The sequence below is a fragment of the Dreissena polymorpha genome, chromosome 2, assembly GCF_020536995.1.
Source record: "Dreissena polymorpha isolate Duluth1 chromosome 2, UMN_Dpol_1.0, whole genome shotgun sequence".
Lineage (NCBI taxonomy): Eukaryota > Metazoa > Mollusca > Bivalvia > Myida > Dreissenidae > Dreissena > Dreissena polymorpha.
Genome location: NC_068356.1, coordinates 151,716,659 through 151,744,586, shown reverse-complemented (window position 1 = coordinate 151,744,586; position 27,928 = coordinate 151,716,659). Strand labels below are relative to the sequence as shown.

The following is a 27,928-nucleotide window of genomic DNA, read 5'->3' as shown; positions in this document are numbered from 1 at the left end:
TGCTGGGAAATTTGTCTTCTGCTAAAATGTCGTCTGCTGAATTTCTAAAATTAGCATTTTCTTTGATTTTTTTCAAAGAATACTATCAGAATAGCAAACAGTTTGGATCCTGATGAGACGCCACCTTCTGTGGCGTCTCATCTGGATCCAAACTGTTTGCAAAGGCCTTCAAAATTCGGTTCCCGCACTGAAAGGGTTAACAGGAACATCAGGGAAAACAATGAACGATTTTATTGACTTCTGTTCAAAGGAAGTGTCTTCTAAACAAAATCCAGTCTAAGAAGAAAGTATCAGCCCTGATTAGTCAGTGCACACTGCACAGGCTTATTTCAGATGATACTGTACCACATGCATAATGCCCAGTTTTTATTTGATGAGCAATTGTGGAAAAGTCATCCAAAAGTCAGTGCATACAACAAATACTTTTATTGCCCTATGGTAAAGAAGGAAAATGTTCACAAAAAATAACAAAGTTATAACTTTAAAACTAAAAACACCCAGAAAGTTTACAATAATATACTAAAATCATAGTCAAATAAAAAGTTATCAAAATATTCAAACAGACATTACGACTTTTATTATGCCCCCCTTCGAAGAAGAGGGGGTATATTGCTTTGCTCATGTCGGTCTGTCTGTCGGTCGGTCGGTCTGTCCGTCCACCAGGTGGTTGTCAGACGATAACTCAAGAACGCTTAGGCCTAGGATCATGAAACTTCATAGGTACATTGATCATGACTCACAGATGACCCCTATAGATTTTGAGGTCACTAGGTCAAAGGTCAAGGTCACTGTGACCAGAAATAGTAATATGGTTTCCGGATGATAATTCAAAAACGCTTATGCCTAGGATCATGAAACTTCATCGGTAGATTGATCATGACTAGCAGATGACCCCTATTGATTTTCAGGTCACTAGGTCAAAGGTCAAGGTCACGGTGACCCGAAATAGTAAAATGGTTTCCGGATGATAATTCAAGGACCCTTATGCCTAGGATCATGAAACTTGATAGGTAGATTGATCATGACTAGCAGATGACCCCTATTGATTTTCAGGTCACTAGGTCAAAGGTCAAGGTCACAGTGACCCGAAATAGTTATATGGTTTCCGGATGATAAATCAAGAACGCTTATGCCTAGGATCATGAAACTTGATAGGTACATTGATCATGACTGGCAGATGACCCCTATTGATTTTCAGGTCACTAGGTCAAAGGTCAAGGTCACAGTGACCCGAAATAGTAAAATGGTTTCCTGATGATAACTCAGGTAAGCTTATGGCTAGGATCATGAAACTTCATAGGTACATTGATCATGACTCGCAGATGACCCCTATTGATTTTCAGGTCACTAGGTCAAAGGTCAAGGTCACAGTGATAAAAAACATATTTACAAAATGGCTGTCACTACAACTTAGAGCCCATATGGGGGGCATGCATGTTTTACAAACAGCCCTTGTTAAAAAAGAAATACTGCATTTTAACCAGTCATCATAAAGTGAAGCAAATTGCAATTTTAACAGTGCCTTTTGTGTTTAACAAACATTGTAGCTTATTAGATTACAGAAAAATTCTAACAGACAATCATTTTGTTATACATTCATATAACAAAAATACATGATATTCAGTATCAGTAAACATTGTATGAAGTTACAAACATAAATTTAAGTGTAAATTAATTTTTTTTTAAACAACCACGGTACAGAATAGTAACAAAGCAAATCTTAAATTCACCACTGAACTTCACTAGTTTAACCCTTTCCTACTCAGAAGCAAAGTAAAAATGGCTATGTGCAAACAGCATAAAACCAGAACAGCTCATCAGAATCTAAATGTCGGCATTGAAGCCTTAAAGAGTTGAATCTAGTAAGAAAGGTCTTAAATTAAATATAACTTTCTAAGGGACTACAAATGCGTCAAAATACTTTTCTAAGTGGTAAAGGGTTAATGATCTATTTCAGACAGGTGATCTAAAAATAACTGAGGAAAATTCACCTGTCCATGATGTGGTTAGAAATAACTTATTTTCCTAAATTGCAACTCAGGTACAAAGTTTACTAATTTTTGTTAGAATGTTATTTGAAAAAAATACATAATAAGCTAATTTATATAAACATAAAATTATAGCCCTATTTGTTATATTGCCAGAATTAGTAACACATTAACACGTACTTACTAACTACATGTGTATTCATTTACTAATGTATCCATTGATTAAGTAAATTTCCTATTTAAAAAATATTAATTTCAGTAAGCATATTTTTAAATATTCTTTTTTCTATTTCCACCAAATTCTGGAACCTAAATTTGCTAAAATTGCTACATGCATCTTAAACATCAAGTACTGAATATTTGACCCGCATTATGCGAAAATGGGTCTTGTGACATATGCTGTCGCCGTAGCTGCAAACCAGCATGCACATTCGCACAGTATGGTCAGGACCTACGCTGACTGCTAATAAAGTCTTGCCTGGTTTTATAGTAGACAGTGCCTGTACTGTCTGGTCAGGAGCTACACTGGCCCCATATCGTAAAAGACAAATTTTCGCAAGACACAGCTCACATATTTAAAGTCTTATGATGATTAGGCTCACAAGACTGAATTACTTGGCAACATTTGCACTCAGGAGAAAAACTTTTTTTTTTAAGTTAAAATTTAAAAAATGCAATGAGGTGTTTATAATTCTAAACAGAAATAGCACTTTAAAACAAAATTTACAAAACAAAATAAAACAAACACAAAATATACTAGTATATCAAACACTTAAAATAAGAAGTCCAGTACAATGTCAAAACAATACTCTCACTAGTACAACTATTTATTACAATAACAAATTAAATCAATGCACAATTTATAAACTCTTTAATCGACAAATACCTGACAATACTTACAAGAGATGTGTAATGAGGTATTTCCAGGTGAAGGAGGTAATAATTGTATTTTAATTGGGGCTGATTTTGAAGAAACTTCATGACTTTTTCACAGTTGATGTACAGTGAAAAAAGAGGGTTTAACACAACTGTTTTGATGATCAAGAATTATTTAAGAATGCTGGACAAAAAATAAATCATTTTTCACTTTTAAATTGAATATAACCATAATTTTTATCAACTTAAAGGACTTATTTAAATGCTCTTTTTATAATTATGTAACTGAAATTCCTTAAATTTATAAGGAAAAGTATTCATGAACAACTGACAGCTAAAATGTCTCTGAAATATGTTAAGACAATAAATGAGTGAGGTGTGAAATGGAAATAGCGTTGAAGCGGTAAAACATAAGAAACATTTGAGGTAATCATAAAACCCAGTAATAGTAAATAATACATTAACAAAATCTTAATTAGTAGTCAATTGACATGCACTTTTATTGTACACTTTAGTTTGTGTGTGTAAAATGATCAATACAGACTGCCCTGCCTTTGTAACAAATAGGAAAACACATGATGAGTTAACTTGAGGTATTGACAGAGAAAATAACAGCAAAAGCTACAATATATACAAATTAACACTCGACAGAATGCAAGCATAAGGCCAGTACAGTGCAAGTAAACACAAGAGTTGATGTATGAATGAATGACAAAATACCTCGAATTAATTAAGTTATACTGAATGCAGTGTATATATATATATATATATAATTTTTTCCTTAATCTTTTTTTTCTTATCTAAAACATATAATTTTTTGTATGTATAAGACATCACTTCTGAAAATAACAATCTTTTCACCTAGTTAAAGTAAAAGCATTTTTGGCAAAATGAAGAAATCTCACTTTATAACATAACATATTTCATTCCCTGTTTAACAAGGCATATACTCTATTTCAACAACATTTTTAGTAACATGATTATATGAACTACTCAGCTTAATAACAATAACTAAAGTTCTAGTCCATTTCATGGACCGTAACAAATGTAACAACAATACATAACAAGTGAATGTAATACAAAATCTATACTGCACACAATTTATATAGGCGAAAATAAGTCAAAACATTATTAACACATAATTCAAAGTAAGTTCTACCAACAACTTTCTTTTAATATTCACAAATTTCTTGTATTGAAGTGAACTAGTCTTCCATCAATATATCAAGTCTGCCAATATATATATATATTTCCATAATTGTGAAAACCAATGCATAACAAACAAACAAAACTAATTTTAAAAAATTTCATTACTACTAGAAAGTCTACAAGTTCGGCACCGGTTTCTCAATAAAATCAACAACAAACGAGAGACTAGGACCCGTCTCTGAATAACCAACAACACGAAGTGCCAAACAGTAAACTTAACAACGTTGAAACAAGAAGGTCGGGACGGTCCAAGGTAACCCACCTGAGCTTCTGTTACACAAATTAGCTAATACTGTAATATCATCATTAGTCATGGGACATTTAGTTTAGTAAATGTTGTGGGTTGTCCGATACACTAATTTAACATCGAAATGACAGATGCAAATTCCTCTTTTTTTGCAAAATCCAATGTGACCGTTAGGAAATTAACAAGTATTTTCTTGAATTTAACCTACTGACTAACCTGTTAGAACCCACATCAGTCAGTTTCACAACTGGCTGACCTATTTAGGTCAGATACCACTAATATGCTTTGACCAATTTTCATAAAGAATTTCAAGTAATCTGACCTCTAGAATATTAAAAAGGTCAACTTTGCCCCCACATGATGGACACAATGTGATCACAAAGTCTCTCCGTGGCATATTTTGCTCAAATGAGATATAAATATATGAAACAAACTTTCCTCAATACTACGTTTATAGTCAAAGGAGTAAGACCCCTTTACTTAAGAACATTTTTATATTTGCTGTAAAACAGTTGAAATTCCATTACTGAGCTGTTTTGCCATTTGCAGAAATGCCTTTGTAGATGAACATGTACAAATTACAAGTGAATACATATACATGTAGCATGTATAAACAGAGTTATCAACAGTGTATATTGTAAACAGATATATGCAGCAACTGATGTGCTAACACAATTTTCTGTTATTTCCAAGTCGTAATGTAATGTAATATTATGCATATCTTGCCTTCTTAAAGGAATTACAGCTCAGTAACAAACAAATCAGCTGATTAACTTATGTTGTGATGAACACAACAGATTATAGCTAGCTGAAGTTAGTCTGACACAGACCTTGATGCATTCTTACTTGAACATACCTTTCAATTTGATGAATATCATGAAATAAATATTTTAATTCTAAAAAAATATAAATACATTTCCTGAATTTTGACAGATTTTTTCCAAAGAAAAGAATACAATAGAACATCTTTTACCCAATTCCTTTGAACTCGTTCCTTGTGAGGTATTTTTGTTGAAAAAGGTAGGACCCTATAATTTAATGATACCTGAAATCAAATTTTAATGTTCACATATATGAGTAGAACATAAACACAATGTAACATCTTAAATGTGAGCTTTGTAAATGATACATTTAATATTAACCCTTTCAGCGCTGGAACCGAATTTTGAAGGCCTTTGCAAACAGTTTGGATCCAGATGAGACGCCACAGAATGTGGCGTCTCATCAGAATCCAAACTGTTTGCTATTCTGATAGTATTCTTTGAAAAAAATCGAAGATAATGCTAATTTTAGAAATTCAGCAGATGACATTTTAGCAGACGACAAATTTCCCAGCATGCAAAGGGTTAATAACATAGTTCTAAGCTTTGTCCAAGATAAGCTTTGCCTATAAAATCTATACTTACAAAATTGTAGCATAGTATGTAAGTTACTCTAAAATGTAACATTTCAAATATTATTTCCTCTAATGGTTTATGGTTAAATAGACTATGATTTTTAATTCTTATGCCTTTCAATAAAACAATGACAGAGTTTGCTGCATCAGAATGAAAAAACATCCTTTGCTTATGATAAACACCGAAGATAAAATCTTATCAAATGTTATTTTGAATCTTACCTAACATGAAACCAGCTACTGCTATATATAATATAAACATTTGTGAATTTCGCTATTAAACTGTGTATTAACAAATTTTTTAACAATAGTTAACTAACACTTATTGAATATAGGTTAACTAACACTTAAACAAAGGCATGATAGAGTTTGTTGCAGCAGAACAAAACAACCTATCAGGTGAAAATGACAGCCATAGATGAAAGCTTTCAGCTTCATGCAATAACAATATCACAAATTCTGTAAATAACGTAACAATGCACTCCATTTCTTGTGAAAAACTTAATCAACTTTAATTATCATTGCAGCAAAAATACTGTCTCTATAACCATGCTTTTTACTAGTAAAGCAATACTATGAACATGTCTGTGTTTAAGGAACACTGAAAGTTTTTATGTTTGAAGAAAAGAGTTCTTGGCCCTTACAGAAGTTAAATAAAAGTCCCATAAGTGCCTGTGCAAATGAAATGTATGAGAATAATATCCCATTGAAATGTTTATATAAGTAATAGTTATGCTATTCTGTATTCTGAAAATAAAAAACATGCACTTAAATAACTTTAATACAATTATTAGCAAGTTCAGACTTAGTTCTTACAGTACAACTTAAGCCACAGATTATTTTCAAGCAATACTTTGCCATTCAATACATCAATTTGACAGCTGAATTTTGTACGCAATATTGAACAGGCAAACTGATTGCTGGCAAGATTGTTACAAATAATATTAATGGATTGGTAAAGTTCCGTTTTGTAGATAAAATTTGACAATGTCAGAATGTGATGTAACCATGTAGCACTAGAATGACAATAGTTTGTGGTTGTATCTACTGAAAAGAGAAGCTATGATATTTAACAATCCTGAAAGTAGCTGAAGCAAAATAAAACAAGAAAAAGAGAACAATCAATAACAACTAATCAATAGTGAATACAACATAAAGTCAATACAATACAATAACAGAAACCATTAGAACTTGTTACAACAGAAAAAAAACACAAAACCATAAATGTTAGCACAAAAACCATAACTTTTAGCACTAAACAACAAGAAAAGTCAGCAACATAACAGTCTTTGAAATTCACAATCACCTGTTTGCCGAGGTGATCACCTGTTTGCCGATGTGATTTTTAAATGAAATCAGACAAATCAGACAACAACAAATCCAATGATTGCCTGCCCAGCAAAAACAATATTATTGCAAGAAATCAGACATTAAAAAAGTTGAACATTTCTTTATTAATCAATGGTATACTACTTTCAATTTTCTATTGGATTACATTAGAAAATAGCATAATGCATCAAGTTGTTACACATCTAATAGATTTATCAAATTTTGACTTATTGAAGACTTACGTTTTTTTTGCGGACAAGCAAAATCAACATGCATAAGCAGAGAAAAATTAATTTTTGTTTATAGCGATGCCTAAATTAACAAGTAAATATGAATGCTTTTTTTTTTTACTTTTATGAAGTCATTATTGAAAATACCTGTATTCTGCACACTCATTTTAAATCAGGTATCCCATTTCCCCATTTGTTTTCTTACTAATAAATTCAGACTTGTAAAATTAGTTTTGGAATTGTTAAAATTGTAAGGTAACAAGTGGAATAGGGAAGTCATTTTGAAAATGCTAATTTCAAATACTGATACAATATAAAAGATAAATCATAACATAAAAAATAAGCACACTGATTTCATACAAAACAACACAGAAAACAAATTAAAACAGTTGTCAAAACGTGCCATGTACCTATCAATTCAACCATGTGAAAGTCTTAACAACTGACTTGTAACCTGATTTTTGTAATGAATTGTTTTTTTTTCAAATATAATTATGTTCAAAACCCTACATTAATCTAAAAACAATAATATAAGCTAACTATTTTAAAGTAATGATTGTGTTTGTTTTGTAAACCATTATAAATATATGTGATCACTTCAAATAAATATGGGACGACATATATTTGATTCCTTAACATTATCACAGCTTTTAACACTCTTAAAATATGTATTTCATTTTTTCTATGCTAAATTTTAGAATTAAAGCTATATATCTTAAAATGTAACATTTATATAAAGTAGAACAAACAGGTATAAAAATTATCTGTAATAATTTTGTCTAAAATAAAAATCTTAAAATACAAAGACAACAATTTTGAACTGCAATAACTGTCTTTTTATACTTAACAATTTGTCAAGTTAAATTTTCATCAATAAAATAAAAAGAAGTATAATTTAAAATCATCAACAGTCATGCCATTTCATCTTTAAGTTATTCAATGGTGAAAGTGAATTTATACATAGCATACAACGTAAACTGACATTTTTTTGTCACAAAGGCCACTTGAATTTTCTCAAACTAATTTTAGCATGTATAAATCCATGAAACAAATTTAAGATGTTATTCATTATAAACAAAAGGGCTGAACATATCACTTAATACAAGCAACAGCTAAATGTGATTACATAAAATACAATCTGTGAAACTAAAAACACAGCTTTGAGGTATGCATTTTTTGTTAACAAATGTATCGCTTCATTTTTTTAAATTTTAAAACTGAGTTATACTTTTAATAAAAATGGGTGCTAAGAGATGACATATATGAAGATGATGCCTATGATTCAATGACAAAATCCATAAAGCTTGATGATATAACCATACAAATCAGAAAATAGAGAAAACAGGAAAGATCAACTTTGGTATAAACAATTCTATTAAAAAAAAACATTTTTAACAGTTTACAACGACGACTTGTTTTCATTAATTAAAATACTTCTTATAAAGAGATCTACAGTTATTCTTGCAAAAACAAAACAGAATGTACAATCTTGGCATACAAAGGACAATTTAAACTTGGTAACACTTGCTTTATTTCAACACTTATGGTGACTATTCTCAGCGGGAAATCTTCACACTGCTTTAGTTGACCTTCTAATATATAGGAGAACACTGTTTTTCTCCCGGAAACTGAAAACACTGCTAAGTTTGATCTTTTTTTATCAAGAAACTGTAAACACTTCTTAGTTTGACTTTTTTTCATCTGGAAAGTACATCTTGGAAAAGAGATCAACATGATTCTTAGAGAAGTGATATCTTCGGTCCACCTCGTACTTAAACTGCTGATTACACACCTGACACTTGTACGGCTTCACATTAGCATGAATACGCATGTGTGCCGTCGTGTTGTTCATATGCCTTATCACACGACAGCATATACGACACTGGTACCCAGTCGAGACTTTTATAAAATTCCCTTTCCCGTATTTTTTTGTCCCATCCCCACCCCCTGCTCCACTTCCCCCGGCCCCTCCCTGAACCATCCGCTCGTAATCGGCATCTTCCCCCTGATTGGCTGACTGGAGCCCCTGAAGCCCAGCCCCTTCTGGCATCTCCTCCCCAACTATCGTGTATACATCATCAGCAGACATCTTACGTTTCTTGTTGCTTAGGTCCAGACCTGCACAAATATTTAAAATTTGTTAGTACAACAGGTTGCAAATGAAATGTATACATACAATATATGCTTTAAAATTAATTGAAAAAAAAAAATATATGGATCGTGCTCTATGAAAAGGGGGTTTAATGCATGTGCATAAAGTGTCGTCCCAGATAGGCCTGTTCAGTCAGCACAGGCTAATCAGGGACGGCACTTTCCGCCTAAGCTGGAATTTTGCTATTAAGAGACTTCATTCAAACAAAAACAAGGGACAAACCAAAACCAGGTTTTCAATTTGAAAAAAGTCTGATAAAAGGAGACAACTCAAACTGAACTGATTGTTTATAATTAACCCCCTTTGTTTATAATAAATATATTTTTAGTCGTGGCGACCTTGTCCTTGGAGATGTTGACGTAATTCTTTCGTGCGACACACCGTCCAATGATGGTGAACAAATGTGCCATATGATTTTAAAATCTCACAATGAATGGCATAGTTATGGCCCGGACAAGCTCATTTATGGCCATTTTTGACCTTTGAACTCAAAGTGTGACCTAGACCTTGAAGATATCGACGTAATTCTTGAGCGTGACACACCATCTAATGACGGTGAACAAATGTGCCAAATGATTTTAAAATCTCACAATGAACTACAAAGTTATGGCCCAGACAAGCTTGTTTCGCCCGCCCGCCAGCCAGCCCGCCCGCCAGCCGACATTCACCAATCTAATAACCAGTTTTTTCCTTTGGAAAACCTGCTTAAAAATCTTAAAAGTACAAAGTGTCGTCCCTGATTAGCCTGTGCAGACTGCACAGGCTAATCTGGGACGACACTTTACGAACATGCATTAAACCCCGTTTTCCCAGAGCGATGCTCAAAAATAAGAAAAAAAAGATCCAGACCTTCTCTTGCATCCTCGTCTCCTTTGTCATCATCATCAATCACAAGTGGTGTGTCCAGGTTTTCAGCAAAACTCGAGCTCGGACAGCGCGCCCGCCCTGCGTGGTTTGAGATCTCGTGCGAAGCAAGGCTGTGAAACTCGCTTAACGACTGACTGCGTTCCCGCTGTGAGAAAGGTCGACCTGCAGCGATTCATATTTTGCTTTAAATTTTCCACACTGTACCATTCTGATTGAGAAAATAGGGCAATAAACAAGGAAATTGGGAAATAAAACAATATTAATATGATTACCAGAAAAAAAACTCCCAATTGTTTATAAGTGCATGTTTAACTGCATTTATAAATATAAATTTTAAAGTGCTATGAAATTATATTGCTATATAATTAACTCAAGAAACCTTATTGGAAAAGTTTGGCTATTTGGGGAGGAATTTTTGTTAGATTGTTTAGAAAAAATGTAAGTTTTTGCCATTGGCAAACAGCCTGTAAGAGGCTGTATTTTTGGTTTAAAACAAGAGATGTGTTTGTCAGAAACACAATGCCCTCTTCTGCGCCTCTTTGAAGCCATATATTTGACCTTTGACCTTGAAGGATGACCTTGACCTTTCATCACTCAAAATGTGTGGCTCCATGAGATACACATGCAAGCCAAACATAAAGTTGCTGTCTGAAGAGACATAGAAGTTATGAGCATTTTTCGAAACCTAAATCAAAACCTAAATGGGAAGCGTGACGGAAAGACAGACAGACGGATGGACGATCCGATCACTATATGCCCTCCTTCGGGGGGCATAAAAAAACACTGACCTGGTGGTATAAACTGCCGCTGTACAGGTGCGAACATCCCCACACTGGACTGGAACAAGCTCTGCTGTATCTTCACAGCCTCCTCGAACGACTTTGATATGTCGGACTGTGCCAGCAGGTCGGCAGCTGATTTTAGACTCTCCATTGTTGCCCCAGATTGCTCTCGTTCCTTACCCTCGCCTGCGTTATCGTACGAATGTAGCCCCAGCAAGTCACTTCCCCGTCTCTCCTGACTATCTTTCCCTTGTTTCCTTGCAACCCCTGACACACCTGACACAGACCCACTTCCAGAACCATGACGCTGATTGTACATTTTCGATTCCATTTTCTTCGGCAGGCGATATATCTCCCCCAGTTCAGACTGGTACTCCCGACCTTCCGTCAGCGACGAGTAAGGCTCGGACGGTACGGTTCCCGACGTCTGAGACTGGGACGACTGAGACTGATTTCCGTGTTCTGGAGGTAGTAATGCTGACTTGTATTTTAATGAAGAAGATGCCGGGTCAAGTCGGTCTCTATCATAGCTCTGAACCAGTCTGTAGCCAGACTCACTGTCAGATTGGGTCACAGTTTCCTCGGATATCTGTGGGGTGCCCAGTGCCCTCTCTGAGTAACCAGTCAGAGGTTTCTTGTAGTACGTAAACACAGCGTCACACGTGCTGGGCGTGGAAGGGGAGTGGTCGCCACCCTGACTACTGCTGCTGGACCGCCCATGCCCACCTGAAACATGAACATGAGCAATAGGATTGTTGGTTTTGGGAAGATTTAAGTGTTACTATTGCATTATTACATCACCAGACACCAATTTGTTAAACTTGTTCAACAGATATACTCCCAGATATAAAAGTGACCAACAGGTTGACTACAATATATAAAACTTTACAGGTCAGTAACTTGAGTAAATGTTGAATTGTTTGCATTAAAATAATAGTTAACATAATACAGATTATAAGAAATACCGGTAATTCTTATTAAATAACTTTACTACTTTTGTCATAATGTAAACACATAGAAACTGAAAGTGAAAAGCCAAAATTAAACAAGAGGGCCTGAAAGGCCCAAGGTATCCCCCGCAACATATGCTTTGTTTGAGGATGGGTGCAAATTGGACGGATGAACATAATGATAGATGGACGGACGGAGGACAATAACACAAAACTAAGACAGAGGAAGGTTCTTAAGCCTTCACAATTTATTTAGGTGAATTAATAAGTCGTGCGTTTTCCACAAAAACATTCAACGTTTACATACGCTCAATTTTCAGAGTGTTGCAGAGTGAACACAACATCTGCCATGACATACCTGGAAATGTTTTGATGGTTAATCATTTATCATTGGGTACGGGAATCATTGGTGTCATTTTGGAAACATGATTAGTCACATGTATTCACTTTGTAAATCATACTTCATTTCCATGATGATGTTTGAGAGGATGATGATTTACTTCATAAATATAATAGCCTATAGTAAAAAGAACTTTTTCAAGATACAAAGGGCCATAAGTCTGTTTTTAACAGATGGTGTACAATGCCATTTGGCGTGCATCATCCTCTTATGCATATATATACTCATACCAAGTTTAAATGAAATATGCCAAAGCGCTTCCAAGTTATGGCTCCGGACACAAAAGTGCCTTTAGTAAAAAGTCTGTTTTTAACAAATGGTGTACAATGCCATTTGGCGTGCATCATCCTCTTATGCATATATATACTCATACCAAGTTTAAATGAAATCCGCCAAAGCACTTCCAAGATATGGCTCCAGACACAAAAGTGCCTATAGTAAAAAGCATTTTTTCAAGATACAAACTGCCATAAGTCTGTTTTTAACAGATGGTGTACAATGCCATTTGGCGTGCATCATCTTCTTATGCATATATATACTCATACCAAGTTTCAATGAAATCCGCGAAAGAACTTCCAAGATATGGCTCCGGACACTAAAAAGCATTTTTTCAAGATACAAAGGGCCATAAGTCTGTTTTTAACAGATGGTGTACAATGCCATTTGGCGTGCATCATCCTCTTATGCATATATATACTCATACCAAGTTTAAATGAAATCCACCAAAGAACTTCCAAGATATGGCTCCGGACACAAAAGTGCCGGACGGACGGACAGCCGGACGGACGGACGGACAACGCCAAAACAATATCCCTCCGCCTCTGGCGGGGGATAATAATAAATAACAATTTGTGTCAGAGATCTGCACTAGACACACCTGTGTTGGTTCCAGCAGCCAGGTTGATGGCCCCTTGTTCCATCATCTCCGAGTCCGAGACCCCACATCCACCACCACCACTGGTCCCCATGCTCCCTTTGAAATCCTCTGCAACCGAGCTGGGAACCACAAACCCCAGCTTCCTAGGCGGAGGAACGAGCTCAAACATGGGCGGCAGCCGCTGATGATCCAACCCCCCACAGGAAAACCCTCCGGAGTGTGTTGGATACTTCTTATACTGGCCCTCTGATGGACTAGATATGGAAATCTGCCGTATATGCTCCAGGCTTTCAGTCATTGGACTCTTAGCGGACTGTTTGGACTTCTCGGACTCCTGCGCGGTTCGGCTCGTCGGACTCCTGTTCATTCCCATGTGCCGGTTCCCAGTTGGCTCCAGGGAGACAGATCCGGCAGTCTCGGGCCAGGTACCGGACGATTCCCCGAGCGATCTCGGTGTGTCAGGATAGTCCTGGCTGGTAAGCATGGCCACGTCTTCCTCCAGTGATTTTGAACTGGCACTACTTTTTCTCCGATCGGGTGAGAACACAGAGTCTGAGGTACTACTTTCACGTTCATAACGCGCCCTAATAACGTCCGTCTAAAAGGCAACAGCTTCCTTTTATTCAATCAGAAACAAAAATACGTTCCAGTAAGGCATACAAAAAATCCAGAGAAATTCACCCTGCTCTACTTGCAAGAAGGTCCAACAATAGCACTGCATAGCGGGTGCCAAAGCTCGGCTGTGGGTGCAGTTTTTAATTAATGAAAGCTTGTCAGAAGTCAACTTGACCTTTGACCCTGTGACCCAAAAATGGGTGTAGCGTGCAGAACTCATCAAGGTGCATCTACATATGAAGTTTCAAAGTTGTATGTGGAAGCACTTTGATTTTAGAGCCTATGTTACGGTTTTAACACAACGAGGACGGCAGACAGAGGACGGCAGACGCAGGATGGCAGACGACAAGCTGGCTATGACAATACCTCAGGTTTTCTCCGAAAACAGCCCAGCTAATAAATCACTTGCAATGACACTTATTAATCTGCTTGCATGGATTGTTTTGATATTGAATATTTATTTCTCATTATTAACAGCTAGGATTTTTTTATTGAAAGACATTCTGCATTATTGACACACGGTAAATTTTGGCTTCTCTGTTTATCAGAAATTATTTACTGGGTACTGATATAATAATTAAACCAACTATGTCAATTTTGAAACAAGAGCACCGCCTTGCGGGTGCAGACCGCTCATCTTTTTCTTTTTAAAGGTGTAGGGACCTATCTCAATTTCAATCACAAAGGAGGGAGGGGTGGAGTGGAGAAGGGTGTATAGTGTGGGGGTGTGGTCATTTATTACATTATCTTCCAAAAATGCAAAAAAATATCTTTTTGGGGGGGGGGGATTCTTGGGTGGGATGGTTGGACAGTATTTCAAAAATGAAATAATAAAAATAAATATTTGTGTTTTACCATGTTTGAAAAAAACAAGAGATGTGTTTGTCAGAAACACAATGCCCCCTATTGCGCCGCTTTGAAAAAAAAATAAATAAAAAATTACCTTTGACCTTTAAGGATGACCTTGACCTTGAACTGCCACCATTCAAAATGTGCAGCTTTATGAGAACGCCGCTTTGAAATAAAAAAATTACCTTTGACCTTGAAGGATGACCCTGAACTTGAAGGATGACCTTGACCTTGAACTTCCACCACTCAAAATGTGCAGCTTCATGATAACACTGCTTTGAAAAAAAAAAATTGACCTTTGAAGGATGACCTTGACCTTGAAGAATGACCTTGACCTTGAACTTCCACTACTCGAAATGTGGAGCTTCATGAGAACGCTGCTTTGAATTAAAAACAAAAATTGATCTTGACCTTGAAGGATGACCTTGACCTTGAAGGATGACCTTGATTTTGAAGGATGACCTTGACCTTGAATTTACACCACTCAAAATGTGCAGCTTCATGAGAACGCTGCTTTGAATTATTTTTTATTTATTTTTTATACCTTGAAGGATGACCTTGACCTTGAACTTCCACCACTCAAAATGTGCAGCTTCATGAGATTCACATGCATGCCAAATATCAAGTTGTTATCTTCAATATTAAAAAAGTTATGGCCAATGTTAAAGTTTTCGGATGGACAGACGCCATATATTTGACATTTGACCTTGAAGGATGACCTTGACCTTCACCTTTCACCACTCAAAATGTTCAGCTCCATGAGATACACATGCATGCCAAATATTAAGTTGCTATCTTCAATATTGAAAAAGTTATGGCCAATGTTAAAATTTTCGGACGGACAGACACCATAAATTTGACATTTGACCTTGAAGGATAACCTTGACCTTTCACCACTCAAAATGTGCAGCTCCATGAGATACACATGAATGCCAAATATCAAGTTGCTATCTTCAAAAGTGAAAAAGTTATGGCCAATGTTAAAGTTTTTTTCGAACGGACAGACTGACTGACATACTGACGGCCAGTGCATCTGCTATATGCCACCCTACCAGGGGCATAAAAATTATTTTTTGGGGTGGGGGGTGGGGGGGGGGGGTATAGTGTGAGGGTGTGGTGGTCATTTATTAGATGATCTTTAATTTAAAAAAAAAATATGGGGGGGGTTGAGGGGGGATTCAGTGATGATAATAGCTCATAATTTTTTTTCCAAAAATAGATTAGCTAATAAATGATAGAAACATAACTGTATAAAAACTGTTTAGATTTATTGCAGCGCCATCCACAAATCAAAAGCATTTCTCACAGCCTGATTTGACAAATATTTTACTGTGCCCGTAACATCATTGCCCGTATTCAAACATAATTAAAGTTTCTTTGTGTAAAAAGTTTTGGTCTTTCTACAATTTAGTTTTTACAATTTAGCCCACTGGCGGCTATGTTTTTTCACTGACCTGGACCATTTTCAAACTCGTCAGAGATATAATAAAACCAATGTTTTGACCAACTTTCATGATGATTGGGCAAAAATTGTAACTTCTAGAGTGTTTACAAGGTTTTCCTATAGCCAAATAAGGAAAACTGCCCCACCCACTGGCGGCAATGTTTTTCAACGGACCGAAACCACTTTTGAACTCTACCAACATTTCATTAAGGCAAACATTTTGACCAAATTTCATGAAAATTGGGCCAAAAATTTGACTTCTAGAGTGTTCACATGTTTTCACTATATACATATAGAAAAAAAAGCCACACCCACTGGCGGCCATATTTTTTCACTGATCTGGACCATTTTCGAACTCGTCAGAGATATAATAAAACCAATGTTTGACCAACTTTCATGATGATTGGGCAAAAATTGTGACTTCTAGAGTGTTTACAAGGTTTTTTCTATAGCCAAATAAGGAAAACTTCCCTGCCAACTGGCGGCCATGTTTTTCAACGGACCGAAACCACTTTTGAACTCAAATAACATATCATTAAGGCAAACATTTTGACCAAATTTCATGAAAATTGGGCCAAAAATTTGACTTTTAGAGCGTTCACTTGTTTTCACTATATACATATACATATAGAGACAAATGCCCTGCCCACTGGCGGCCATGTTTTTTCACCGATATGAACCATTTTCGAACTCATCCGAGATATCAATAAAACCTATGTTTTGACCAACTTTCATGATGATTGGGCAAAAATTGTGACTTCTAGAGTGTTTACAAGGTTTCTCTATAGACAAATAAGGAAAACTGCCCCGCCCATTGGCGGCCATGTTTATCAACGGACCGGAACCATTTTTAAACTCAACCAACATATCAATAAGGCAAACATTTTGACAAAGTTACATGAAGATTGTGCATAAAATGTGACTTCTACAGTGTTTACAAGGTTTTTCTTTTTTTTGACCTAGTTAAGGGTATCACGTTTTAACGTTTAAACGATGGCGTTTCGTGTTTTGCTCAAAAACGTTTACAAAAACAGTAAAAGTTTAAACGACAGTCAATGTCAACAGAATCCATTTTAGTTCATTACATTACAATGTTGAAAAACTCATTAAAAGCTGCTGAAAAAGACTCGTATTTTTTGTATCACGTGCGCCAGATGGCCCTTATTCACAGTACCGTAGACATAACAATACACCTGTACGACCTAGACGTCTTGAATATTTAACCCGCATCGGCACGAAGTGCTCAGGAAAAGTTTCCCGCTATTTCTTGCATGATAATGCCCCTAATCGTCTTGAACATTCAACGCGCGTCAGCATGAAGTGCATGAGGAAAATTTCCCGCCGTTTATTCATCGGCATTCATTTTTAATTTAATGAACAGACACTCGTTTTGATGTACATCTTGTTAAGTAAAACAATATAAAAAAATAACACCCTGTACTCTTATTGAAGAAATGTGGGTTAAATATTAATTCATCTTTGTTACAAAATATAACGGCATGTAAATAGAAAACGCATAACCCAATGGTTAGACAACGACGAGAACAGTTGGTTTTAATATGAAGTCATTGTGCGAATGGGTTATGAACTAAATATAACTTCCGGAAATAATCACTACTTTCAGTTTGGAAATGTGATGGCACTGATGCTTTTAAAACGGACGTATGGATACCGTTTAAACGGTATCGTTTCGTTTTTTTCATTTCGTTTTAACGTTTTGAAAAATCTGTAAACGTGATACCCTTAGACCTAGTGACCTAGTTTTTGACCCATCATGACCCAGTTTCGACCTCGATCGAGATATCATTGGGACAAATCTTCTGACCAAGTTTCATGAAGTTTGGACAATAAATGTCGCCTCTAGAGTGTTTAAACACAAATGTGGACGACGGACAGACGGACGGACGACGGACAAAGACAGGTCACAAAAGCTCACCTGAGTAATCAGGTGAGCTTAAAATGCAATGCAAATAAATATTGTCTCTATGCATACATTAAAAGGTTTAGCCAAGAAAAAGCTATTTTTCTGGTACATAGTATGTTAATCAGAAGTGCCCCAAGCAAATGGCCCCTTAAATGTGTGGTTTGCCTGGTTTGCCCCAAGATTTCCTGCAATGTCTTGTCTGGCCTTTTTTTTTCGAGAAGTATTGAAAATAACGGCCCCAAAATTGTCAAAAAAAGCCTGGTCAGGAGCTAGCTGTCCATTGAACTGCACAACAGCGCAGGCTGGTCTGAGCTAAGCTGGTCACATATGACATAAAACCCTTTTTCGCCTGTTCTCACCCTACTATATGGAGACACTGAGGTAACAAGTGAGGGAGAGAGGAGGGTGTTCTCGCTGTAGGAACTGCGTTGAGGTAGATGGTCGGATTCATCATCCACGGAGAAACGACGCGTCTCTGAAAGTGTAGAAATCAAAGCAAAGTTATTGATGTGTGGATTTCCAATGACTTGGAATAATGTTGGATTTAAGTCTTAATTAAAATGAGACATTTTTACAGATTGGCATATCAAGATTGATAATTACTTCTGATTATATCAAAGGTCCAAACAGAGTTAACAAAAACAAATTTTAGATCATTCAAGAGGAATGTATAACCTACTGTAAAACCATTAAATTTCGTGCGGTACGAATTTTCGTGCATATTTCGTTGTTCCGCTGAACCATGAATTCAAGTACCAACGATTATTTTTACATTTTTAATCCGAAATCGGTCCTTTCCGAATGTCATTTTCGACATTCTCTATTGTTGTCGGTTATCCAAGATATTTGATTGAGATATGCTAGGTAATACAATATGTTGTTTTCTTGATAGGTGTTTGGGTAATAATACTTTTTAAATCAAGCATGGAATTTAAACTGTACATCAACGATTGTTCTCTTTTACGTGACATCGTCAAATTAACAGTTTGCAGATTTATCACATATGTCAATTAGTGCCAATTAAAGTTAAAAGAGACATAAGTTAAACAGTTTTCACACCTGTTTTTTGGGGACCTTATTACTCAATTGTTACTACTAGGGGACCAATTGAGCAGAGAATTGCAAATATTGTCAAAACAACATTGATGGCAATAAGTGAGCGGGGACCCACAAGAGCGCCACTTATTCGCTCTTATCGACAATTATCGGCAACACTTTCATGCTTCAGTGCACATTAACCTCAAGCCTTGCTGTCAACACAGATTAGCAGATTATTCTTCATTATTACTCTGGTTGTTTTAATAAAAGTTTAATTATTATCAGGGATCATATTTTTTCGGTTTTGTCGGTCCTAGACCGATTGGGGTCATGAAAGACCGATTGAAAATCCCAAACAGTCGGTCCTATTCTGTTTGCTAAAATTCGCATGTCATGAAATCGATTACACAGTGAACACCCCCTATTTACATTCTTATCACGATTAGGTGTGATATACCATTCGCTGCAGTCTCTAAACCGGTCAGGACCAGTTTATTGCATGTCAGCCGACTAGTATGACCCCAAGCAGCGAAGATTCGCGCAGTTGTGTATTAGTCATGCGTGAATAACCCGTGTCAATATCAATCGATAATTTCAATGGCTTATACCTAGCACACTAATTAATCGGTCCGTAATGTGTACTCGTCCACGATAAAATCGTTGACAGTTACTTCGGAGATGGAAATCTTGATGTTATCCTCGTGGAAATTGTGCATTTCATGCATGAAACAGTAAACTTTCATATAAACAAAGAAGAAAATCGGATATTCTGCAATAATTGTGGGCGGACCTTATACACTTAAAGCACGCGCTGTAACTAAACAAAACAAGCCGATACATTTTCCACCACCGAATAATACGGCAATAAATGAATGAAAGTCGCGGATCTGATCGACAGAACAGCCGAAAGTTATTTTATGGGCGGAACTTCACACAAGTACACAAGAAAAATAATATACATTGTATAAAGCTTTAGTAAAAATCATGTTAGAATGAAAATAATACGTGTACTTTATTGTTTGTTGTTGAATAACCACGACCGGAAGTTTAGAGATCGCGGTGGTGTAGCGATCGGGAGTTCGTGGGTTCGAACCCCACTCGGGGTGCATTCTCATTAACTCCTCCATAGACACCTAGTACTGGTTCTTCCCAGGAAACGGACTCGATAATGTCCCTCTGCCTATAATGCTAGAAAGAGCGGTTGGCAGTATACAAAGAAAGAAAAAGATGCGTGGTATCAAATCACACAGATTAATAATATTGACAACGATGAAAAAAAAGTGAGATAAAACAGCACGCGAAAAACGGAGCGTATATTGACTCATCTAGAGTCCGTGCACGAAACAACAATGAAATAGCAAATGATAAAACCAATTGAGAAAACTCGTATTTACCGTTTAAAAAAAATGCCTAAGGGAATTTAACTTGTACTTTTATTATACCACCTTCATATATTTTTACGTAATTTGTCATGATTTCGGATATAAATTTTCGGACAAATTTTCCCCAGTTAAATCCAGACCGATTGATGTTGCCGGAAAATATGATCCCTGATTATTATGAATGTCAATCTTTCCCCAAAATTTGAAATCCACGAAATAACGTGTCAACAAATTAGTTGTTTTTATTAAACCACGAAGTTTCATACCTACGAATTTCTATATGTTTACAGTATTTTTCAAAGTCATGTTGGCATTTCTTAGACAATTTAGCAAAAATGTGATTTGAGTTTGAGTGGTATAAAATAACTGATATGCCATTGTTGCAAAGCAGTGCACCAGCTAGGCCTAAATGGAAGGTTGCCCCGCCCTGTCGTTTCGAAGCCACGCCCTGCTGTTCCAAGGCAATGCCATTAATGTTACAATTACATTTACATATTCAGTGATTTTTTTACCTGTGAGTCCTGCGTCCTGGACTCACAAAAACGTCTGGGGATGCAAAGTTTCGAATTATGTGAGTCCCAAAAATGCATTGAAATTTCTAAAAAAATAATATCGTCTAATAGTTGGACTCATTCTTTCAATTCCGGGACTCATAGATTTGCAAGTTAATGAGTCCCAGGACTCAGATGAGAAAATTTGTAAAAATATCACTGCATATTATATGTTATTAATATATTGTTATACTGTTTTTGATTTTTTTCCTCATTGGGGACATTTTATTCACAAGGTTTAATAATAAAAGTAATAATATATAATAACAAACATTATATTATAATATGCAACAGGTAAGGTCCCTGATGGTACGAACGCTAGCTCAAAAGTGTCCTTTTGACAAAATATCCTCCCTGCCCTTTTAAAATCCTAGCTGGAGCACAGCAAAGTCACCATAACCTTGTGCAAAAATAGAACCATGTCCAACTGCAGATCAGGGCTGGTATTCACCATCCAATTCTTAGTCTTAAACATAAAAAATATCTTAGAACCAAGAAAATACTTTTAGATTTCAGGGGGTTTTCTGATATGTAAAAAAGGACGTAAAATAAACCCGATCTCAAAGCAAACAGACTCGATCCCAAACTGAAATTTAAATAAGAAAATCCTAGTTTCCGACACATATTTTTTCTAAGAAAGAAGTTTCTTATGACTTATGATTATTAGACTATATATCTCAACTTTATTTTTTAAACATCCTGTATCCTACAAAATATAAAACTATAGTCCTTCTGGTCGCTAAATAATTCCCAAATTTTCCACTTTCATCGATTCAAAAAATCCCAATTTGACCAGATTCCTTTTCCCAAAATGGCTAGAAAAAACCCTGGCGTTTAAAAAGATATGGTACTTGCTACATATTTGCTAATGTTATGAATTAAATATTCTTAATGTAGAATGAGAAAATTATGATTTAAAGTATACCCTTTACACTTAAGCCTAACAATTGGTTGGTAAAAAAGAGCCCTATATAACAAAACTTGCATTACACTCACCTGCACAATAAGCCAGGAACTGGCTGCCGAGCTGTTCATGGTCCTCCAGGAATCCAGCCCCCCGGTGCGAGGCTAGCCTGTCTGCAGTACCGTCCGTCACATTGGCCGTCAGAACAACAGACTCCTCACCGGACTCTGCAAGCTGCTGAAGCTGAAATCATGATCATTATGAATTGATACTTGGGAAATTGGGCTTTACCCTTTACCACTTAGATATTAAGGCTTAACCCTTTACCCTTAAGATAAGTGGGCTTACCTAACGGTTTACCCTTTACCACTTAGATAAGTATTTTGTTGCATTTGTAGTCCTTTAGAAAGTTAAATTTTGTTAAAGATCTTTCTTACCAGATTCGTATTTTGATGCATTTGTAGTCCTTTAGAAAGTTAAATTTTGTTAAAGATCTTTCTTTCCAGATTCAAGTTTTAAAGGCTTCATTTCCAACCCTTAGATACTGATGAGCAGCAAACAGAATTAAACAAGAACAGACTGCAATTACTCGCAGGCTGTTCTGGTTTTATGCTGTTTGCATATAGCCATTTTCACTTTGCTTCTGAGTGGGAAAGAGTTCATGCATGTGTGTAGAGTCGTTACAGAGAAGCCGGTGCACACTGAACATGCTAATCATAGGCAACACTTTCCTCTTTAATGGATGCTTGTGTTTGAAGTAAGTCTCCTCTAAATGAAAATCAAGTTAACACATTGCACAGGCTAATCTGGGATCACACTTTATACACATACATTAAGCCCAGTTTTCCTGCAACGAGGCTCAATTATTTAGCATGTCAGTTACTCCCATAGCTTCTCAGTCATATTATAGCAGGCAGTGGTATTATACCGTCATTATAAGGTGTCTTGAACGCCCCCATTGGGTGACATATAATTCTCGACAAAATAATCATTTTTTGTGACTATTTTTTGGACTTTCAGATTATCCCTGATAATTTGTGACCTTACATTTTCTGCAGTTGCTTTAAATATAAATAATACCTTATTGTGTTAATCAGTTCAAATATGGTGTGTTTTTTCTGTGGAGAAAAATAAACTCATAAAGTTCACATACAAAAGTAGAGATCTGAAGTTTGATGACAAACTTGAGAAACATAAACTCATAAAGTTCATGTACCAAAGAAGAGATCTAAAGTTCATGTACCAAAGTAGAGATCTAGAGTTCATGTACCAAAGTAGAGATCTTAAGTTAACGTACCAAAGTAGAGATCTGGAGTTTGATCACAAACTTGACGGCCTGACAGAACTCTGGCCCCTTGTGTAGAAGCCTCTCTGCATTCAACAGCATCCTGGCTCAGGGGGCACCTGCCAAAAAAAATTCATTTGAGCCGCGCTCTATGAAAAAGGGGGGGTTTAATGCATGTGTGTCCGCACTGGCTAATAAGGAACAACACTTTCCACCTAAACTGGATTTTTGCTAAGAAGAGAATTTCTTGAAGCAAAAAATATCATAAAAGCGGAAAGTGTTGTCCCTCATTAGCCTGTGTGGACTTCACAGGGTTATCTGGGACGACACTTCAAGCACATGCATTAAACCCCTTTTTCACAGACCACGCCTCATTTTTAGATGATGACTCTTTATATGTTAAAGGATATACGCTGAAATACTGTATGTTGGGATTATCAAGTTATTAGGTGGAAACAGCACATTTAATCACTTACAATGCACAAAGTTTATCATTGATTGATTTTTATTTGTGAGCGTTAGCTCACAAATAATGCAGACACAATTTTGCTAATCAGTATGGGCTTAGCTACGGATAACTCCATTAAATTTAAGCAGACAACGAATGCTAAAAGCGTCTGCTCTCACCACCACATCTGCCTATTCTCACTGGTACACTACATAGTGTGTATTTATCAGCTTGTAAGACAACGTTGGCCAGTCTATTGATTATCATTGAAATATGTACTTATTGGCTGCTTTCAGGGAAAACGGGGCTAAATGCATGTCAAATAAGATTAGCATGTACACACTGATTAGCTGTATCAATGATTTGGAAAAAAACACACATCTCAACCTGTGTTTTAAGACACACTCTTTATAAATTTGAATGGGTTGTGGTCATTTCAAACTTGCGATATAAAAAGCTATAACATAATTTTGAAAACTAAGTTGCGTCTAGGATTATACAACAGCAAACAAATTCCGTGCCTTCAGCGCTTTGATTTAGGAAAGTGCTCACCCTGCTCTGTGTTTTTTTATGAGTTTTGAAATGAGGCTTTGGATTAGAATAAATTACAAGGTTTTAAGTAAAATTATTTTGTTGTGTTATTTTTGTGCTGTCAAATACTATAAATTGAGAATAAGTGTTAGTTACATTATATTTGCTTAAAATTATATCATGATTTAGCTGCACAGAGAGATGAATTGAAAATTTCTATTTTTTGGAAACCTTAAAATAAGAATTTTGAGAATTAATTTAGTAAAAAATAAACTTTTTGAGATTGAGACATTTGGTCCCAAATTTGACCCAAAAAACACTGGCCTGCTCTTAGTGGCAAGTGAACATTGAGTGTGCATGATTCATCATATAAAAATGCTAGTTCAACAGGGTGAATGCATTGTTTATGTGTAAAATAGTAAATGCCATAAAAACTATACAAAATAACTTGACATTACCCTAGTCTTTGTTTTTTAATAAACACCTCGGAAAATCTTAAATTTGACATAAATAATGCCCAAATAAAAATGGCTTGTAATAAGTACCGTTAAGTCTACATGACAGGTAGCATTTTGTGGAATTAAACACCTCTGATAGTGACTCTAAGTTTTTTGTTTAGATATATGATTATAAAGATGAAGGCTTGATGTTTTGCAAAACATTTTGGAGAATTTCTTTCCGCAATCAATTGCAGGGGGCACTTGGAACAGTAGTGACCCCAAGTTTGTACTTGATTTGAAACAATCATGTAAGTTAGGGTTTTCTTTAGCCGTAATAATTAATGATATAATTAATAAAGGACAGATTTATGACCGCCTTAAGACTTTAAGAAAAAAGCCGGTCAGTATTCATTACAATTGTGACTCAGGGTGCACCAGCCAGAAGTAGTGATTCAATGTTTTTTAGACTTCCATAGAAGTGAACCAAAACGTAATAATTTAGGAAATACTTTTCAGTTTTGACATAATAGACCTTGTTTGGTCATTGTCGACTCGGGTAATAGTTAAATGTACACCGGGTACTAAGTATAATCAAATGTACACTGGGTACCTCGAACCATAATAAACCCCCCTGAGAACCCCTGCCCATAGTGTATACGTGTCTGTCTGCATTCAGGTACATCCAGTGTCAAAGCAGCAGTAGTAGACCAGGGGTTTATATTAGACTAATGAATATAAGACAGACTGCAAAGTGTTCATCCTACTCATTCCTTATTCCTTATTTTCAATATACATGTACTTACATGCAGTTTGTATAAAATGTTTTATTCTAACTAGATAGGACTTCAACCAGGTGATGTAAATGCTTGTTACATGAATATGTTGTGCGCAAGGAAGATTGATCATATAATCCTGTCAAAAATATACTGTTGACATTTTCTGTGTAGATTGAATGAATGATGATATCCCTGATTTCTAGTAGCCATAATCCATTATATTTTATTTGCAAGCAGACAATCATCATGGAATACTTCTTTCAACCAATTTCATCATTTTATCATTTGACGGAAACGAAAATGTTGAAGGTTTGAGAGCAGGACTCTACTGCCGGGTTTCCATGTCTCCGCGTCCACGTACCTTGTCCGTGTCCATGTATCCGCATTCCGCGTCCGCATTTTTCGTCCGCTTATTTAGCAACTTTTCACGGACGCGGACTCAGTACACGGATGGCAGTCAACATGAAAGGTCGACTTTCAAGCATAGATATCAGTGAAAAAATAATAAATTTAGTAAGGGATCACCCTGAAATATCCAACCAACGTATCATCGTATGAAAGAATACAAAGACAAAGACATTGCATCAAACATCTGGAAAAGTATAGCCAACGAAATGTCAATTGATGGCGTTTCAGGTAAGTGAGAATAGTGATATGCGAATATATATCGTCTTCATATTGTACACTCTATAATCACTTTTTTAATGACACAGTATATATTTCAAACAAGATATAACGCTAAAAGAAGTCGCCATTTATGTTCTTTTTTTGTCTATGCGAGTTCACTTATAAGTTTTGAAGTCTACCTAATACAAATAAATCAGTAATGTTTATCAAAATAATTATGCTAATTGTCATTAATTCAGCCTGTCCAGAGTATGTGCTGTAAGTTTGACGGTTTCGTATGATGGCACGTGTCCAGTACCTATGTCTGCGTTTCCGTCTACTAACATGCAGTACTGCCGCAGAGGTCATCATAAAAAATGTTTGCTCTTCTAATAACGACATCCTTATGCAAGTAGCACCACGTTTGGAAAGAGCTTTTTACACGGAAAGGCTAAAATAATAAGCGGATGCATGGAATAGATACTCCATGTCCGTATACGGAACTCGGACACTGAACACGGACGCGGAGCGTGGACACTGATGCATGGAAACCAGGCCTAAGTCTGAGACCTGAGTTGAATCATCAAAATTGATGCACTAAGCTTTTCAGTGACAGAGTCCAGCCAATGACCTAAACAAATCACTTCAAAGCAGAAAGTATCATGGCAAACATTGAAATAATGTCAATCATGCTTAATTCTGCATATAAACATTATCAACAATTATAAAGCTGTGGAAAAAATGTTTCATGTTTCAAAATGGCCTTATAAGCAGTTTTTGCTGGAGATGAAACAGTTGTTCAAGTACAGTAACCTACTTTTGCGACACATTGAATGTTTGGTGGTGATTGCATTTTCATTTCAACCAAATATTATCCATTCTACATTCGATCATTTTTAAGATAAACGGCATCTACGTTACAATGTCGCGAAAATGCAAATACATGAATGATAAACATGAAAATTCATGATCATTTTTCATGGCCGACAAAAATTCATTGCATGATCTTAAAACTGGGTCATTGTTGTGTCATGAACGCAAGTCAATCTGCCCTCGTCATGCAAAACCGTCTGGCAAGCATTTCTCCAAAATTTACAAAAGACACCCAATAAAACCAATCTGAAGATTCTAATAACACATTTCTACACCAAACGCACACTTACCTCGCCGCTAAAATAGTCCATAATTCAGGGAAACAGCGTCAATGCGCAAAGAAAAAGCGATTCACCCAAATAAGCGGCCTTGAACGCCTTAAGAATTATTCGCCTCCAATTGAAGAGTATTGTGATTGTACTATAATTAGGTCAAAGAGTAATCTAATATGACCCAGAAAGGTGATATGATTAGCTATTTACTAAACAACGACCTGCGTGGTATTAAACGAACAAATAACATCATGCATCAAAGAGCATGTCTTGAAGTTGGCTATTTATGTATCATTGTATGTCATAATAATGATTGCAATGTGAAGTACATGCACATACTTCACTGAATAGACCTTGTATGCCCCGGGTAAAACGGTATCATGATAAATGAGACGTTGCATTCGAATTTGCTGATACTTTTTATTCGGCGTTAGCTGTATACGCCAGCTTTTCACCTTAGCCTGACCTTTGTTAGCGTCCAATAGAATTCAAATAAAACTTCCCGCGGCCAAGTACAGATGAATACACTTCATTGACTGCATTGGCTGATTTGATTATACCACTAGAACATTGGAAACATGTCCGCGTCTTTGTAACACTGTTTTACTGCGTGTTCAGCATGAAACAGTTTTATCTCTAATTAAAGGGCTTAATAGATATAACAGTTTTACACTCAATATCGACATC

At 36.1% G+C, this 27,928-nt stretch overlaps 1 protein-coding gene across 1 annotated transcript; it reads right to left on the bottom strand.

Annotated features, from left to right (window-relative positions):
- Positions 1-411: 411 nt before the first annotated feature.
- On the bottom strand, positions 412-27,394 carry LOC127869463 (uncharacterized). Its single transcript, XM_052412070.1, has 8 exons — positions 27,260-27,394; positions 23,308-23,414; positions 22,103-22,253; positions 18,495-18,610; positions 13,304-13,901; positions 11,083-11,802; positions 10,277-10,456; positions 412-9,393 (listed from the first exon to the last, which is right to left on the bottom strand). The coding sequence occupies exons 2-8, from the start codon at positions 23,395-23,397 to the stop codon at positions 8,957-8,959; spliced, it is 2,292 nt and encodes a 763-aa protein (XP_052268030.1). The 5' UTR covers positions 23,398-23,414; positions 27,260-27,394; the 3' UTR covers positions 412-8,956.
- Between the last annotated feature and the right edge of the window lie 534 nt (positions 27,395-27,928).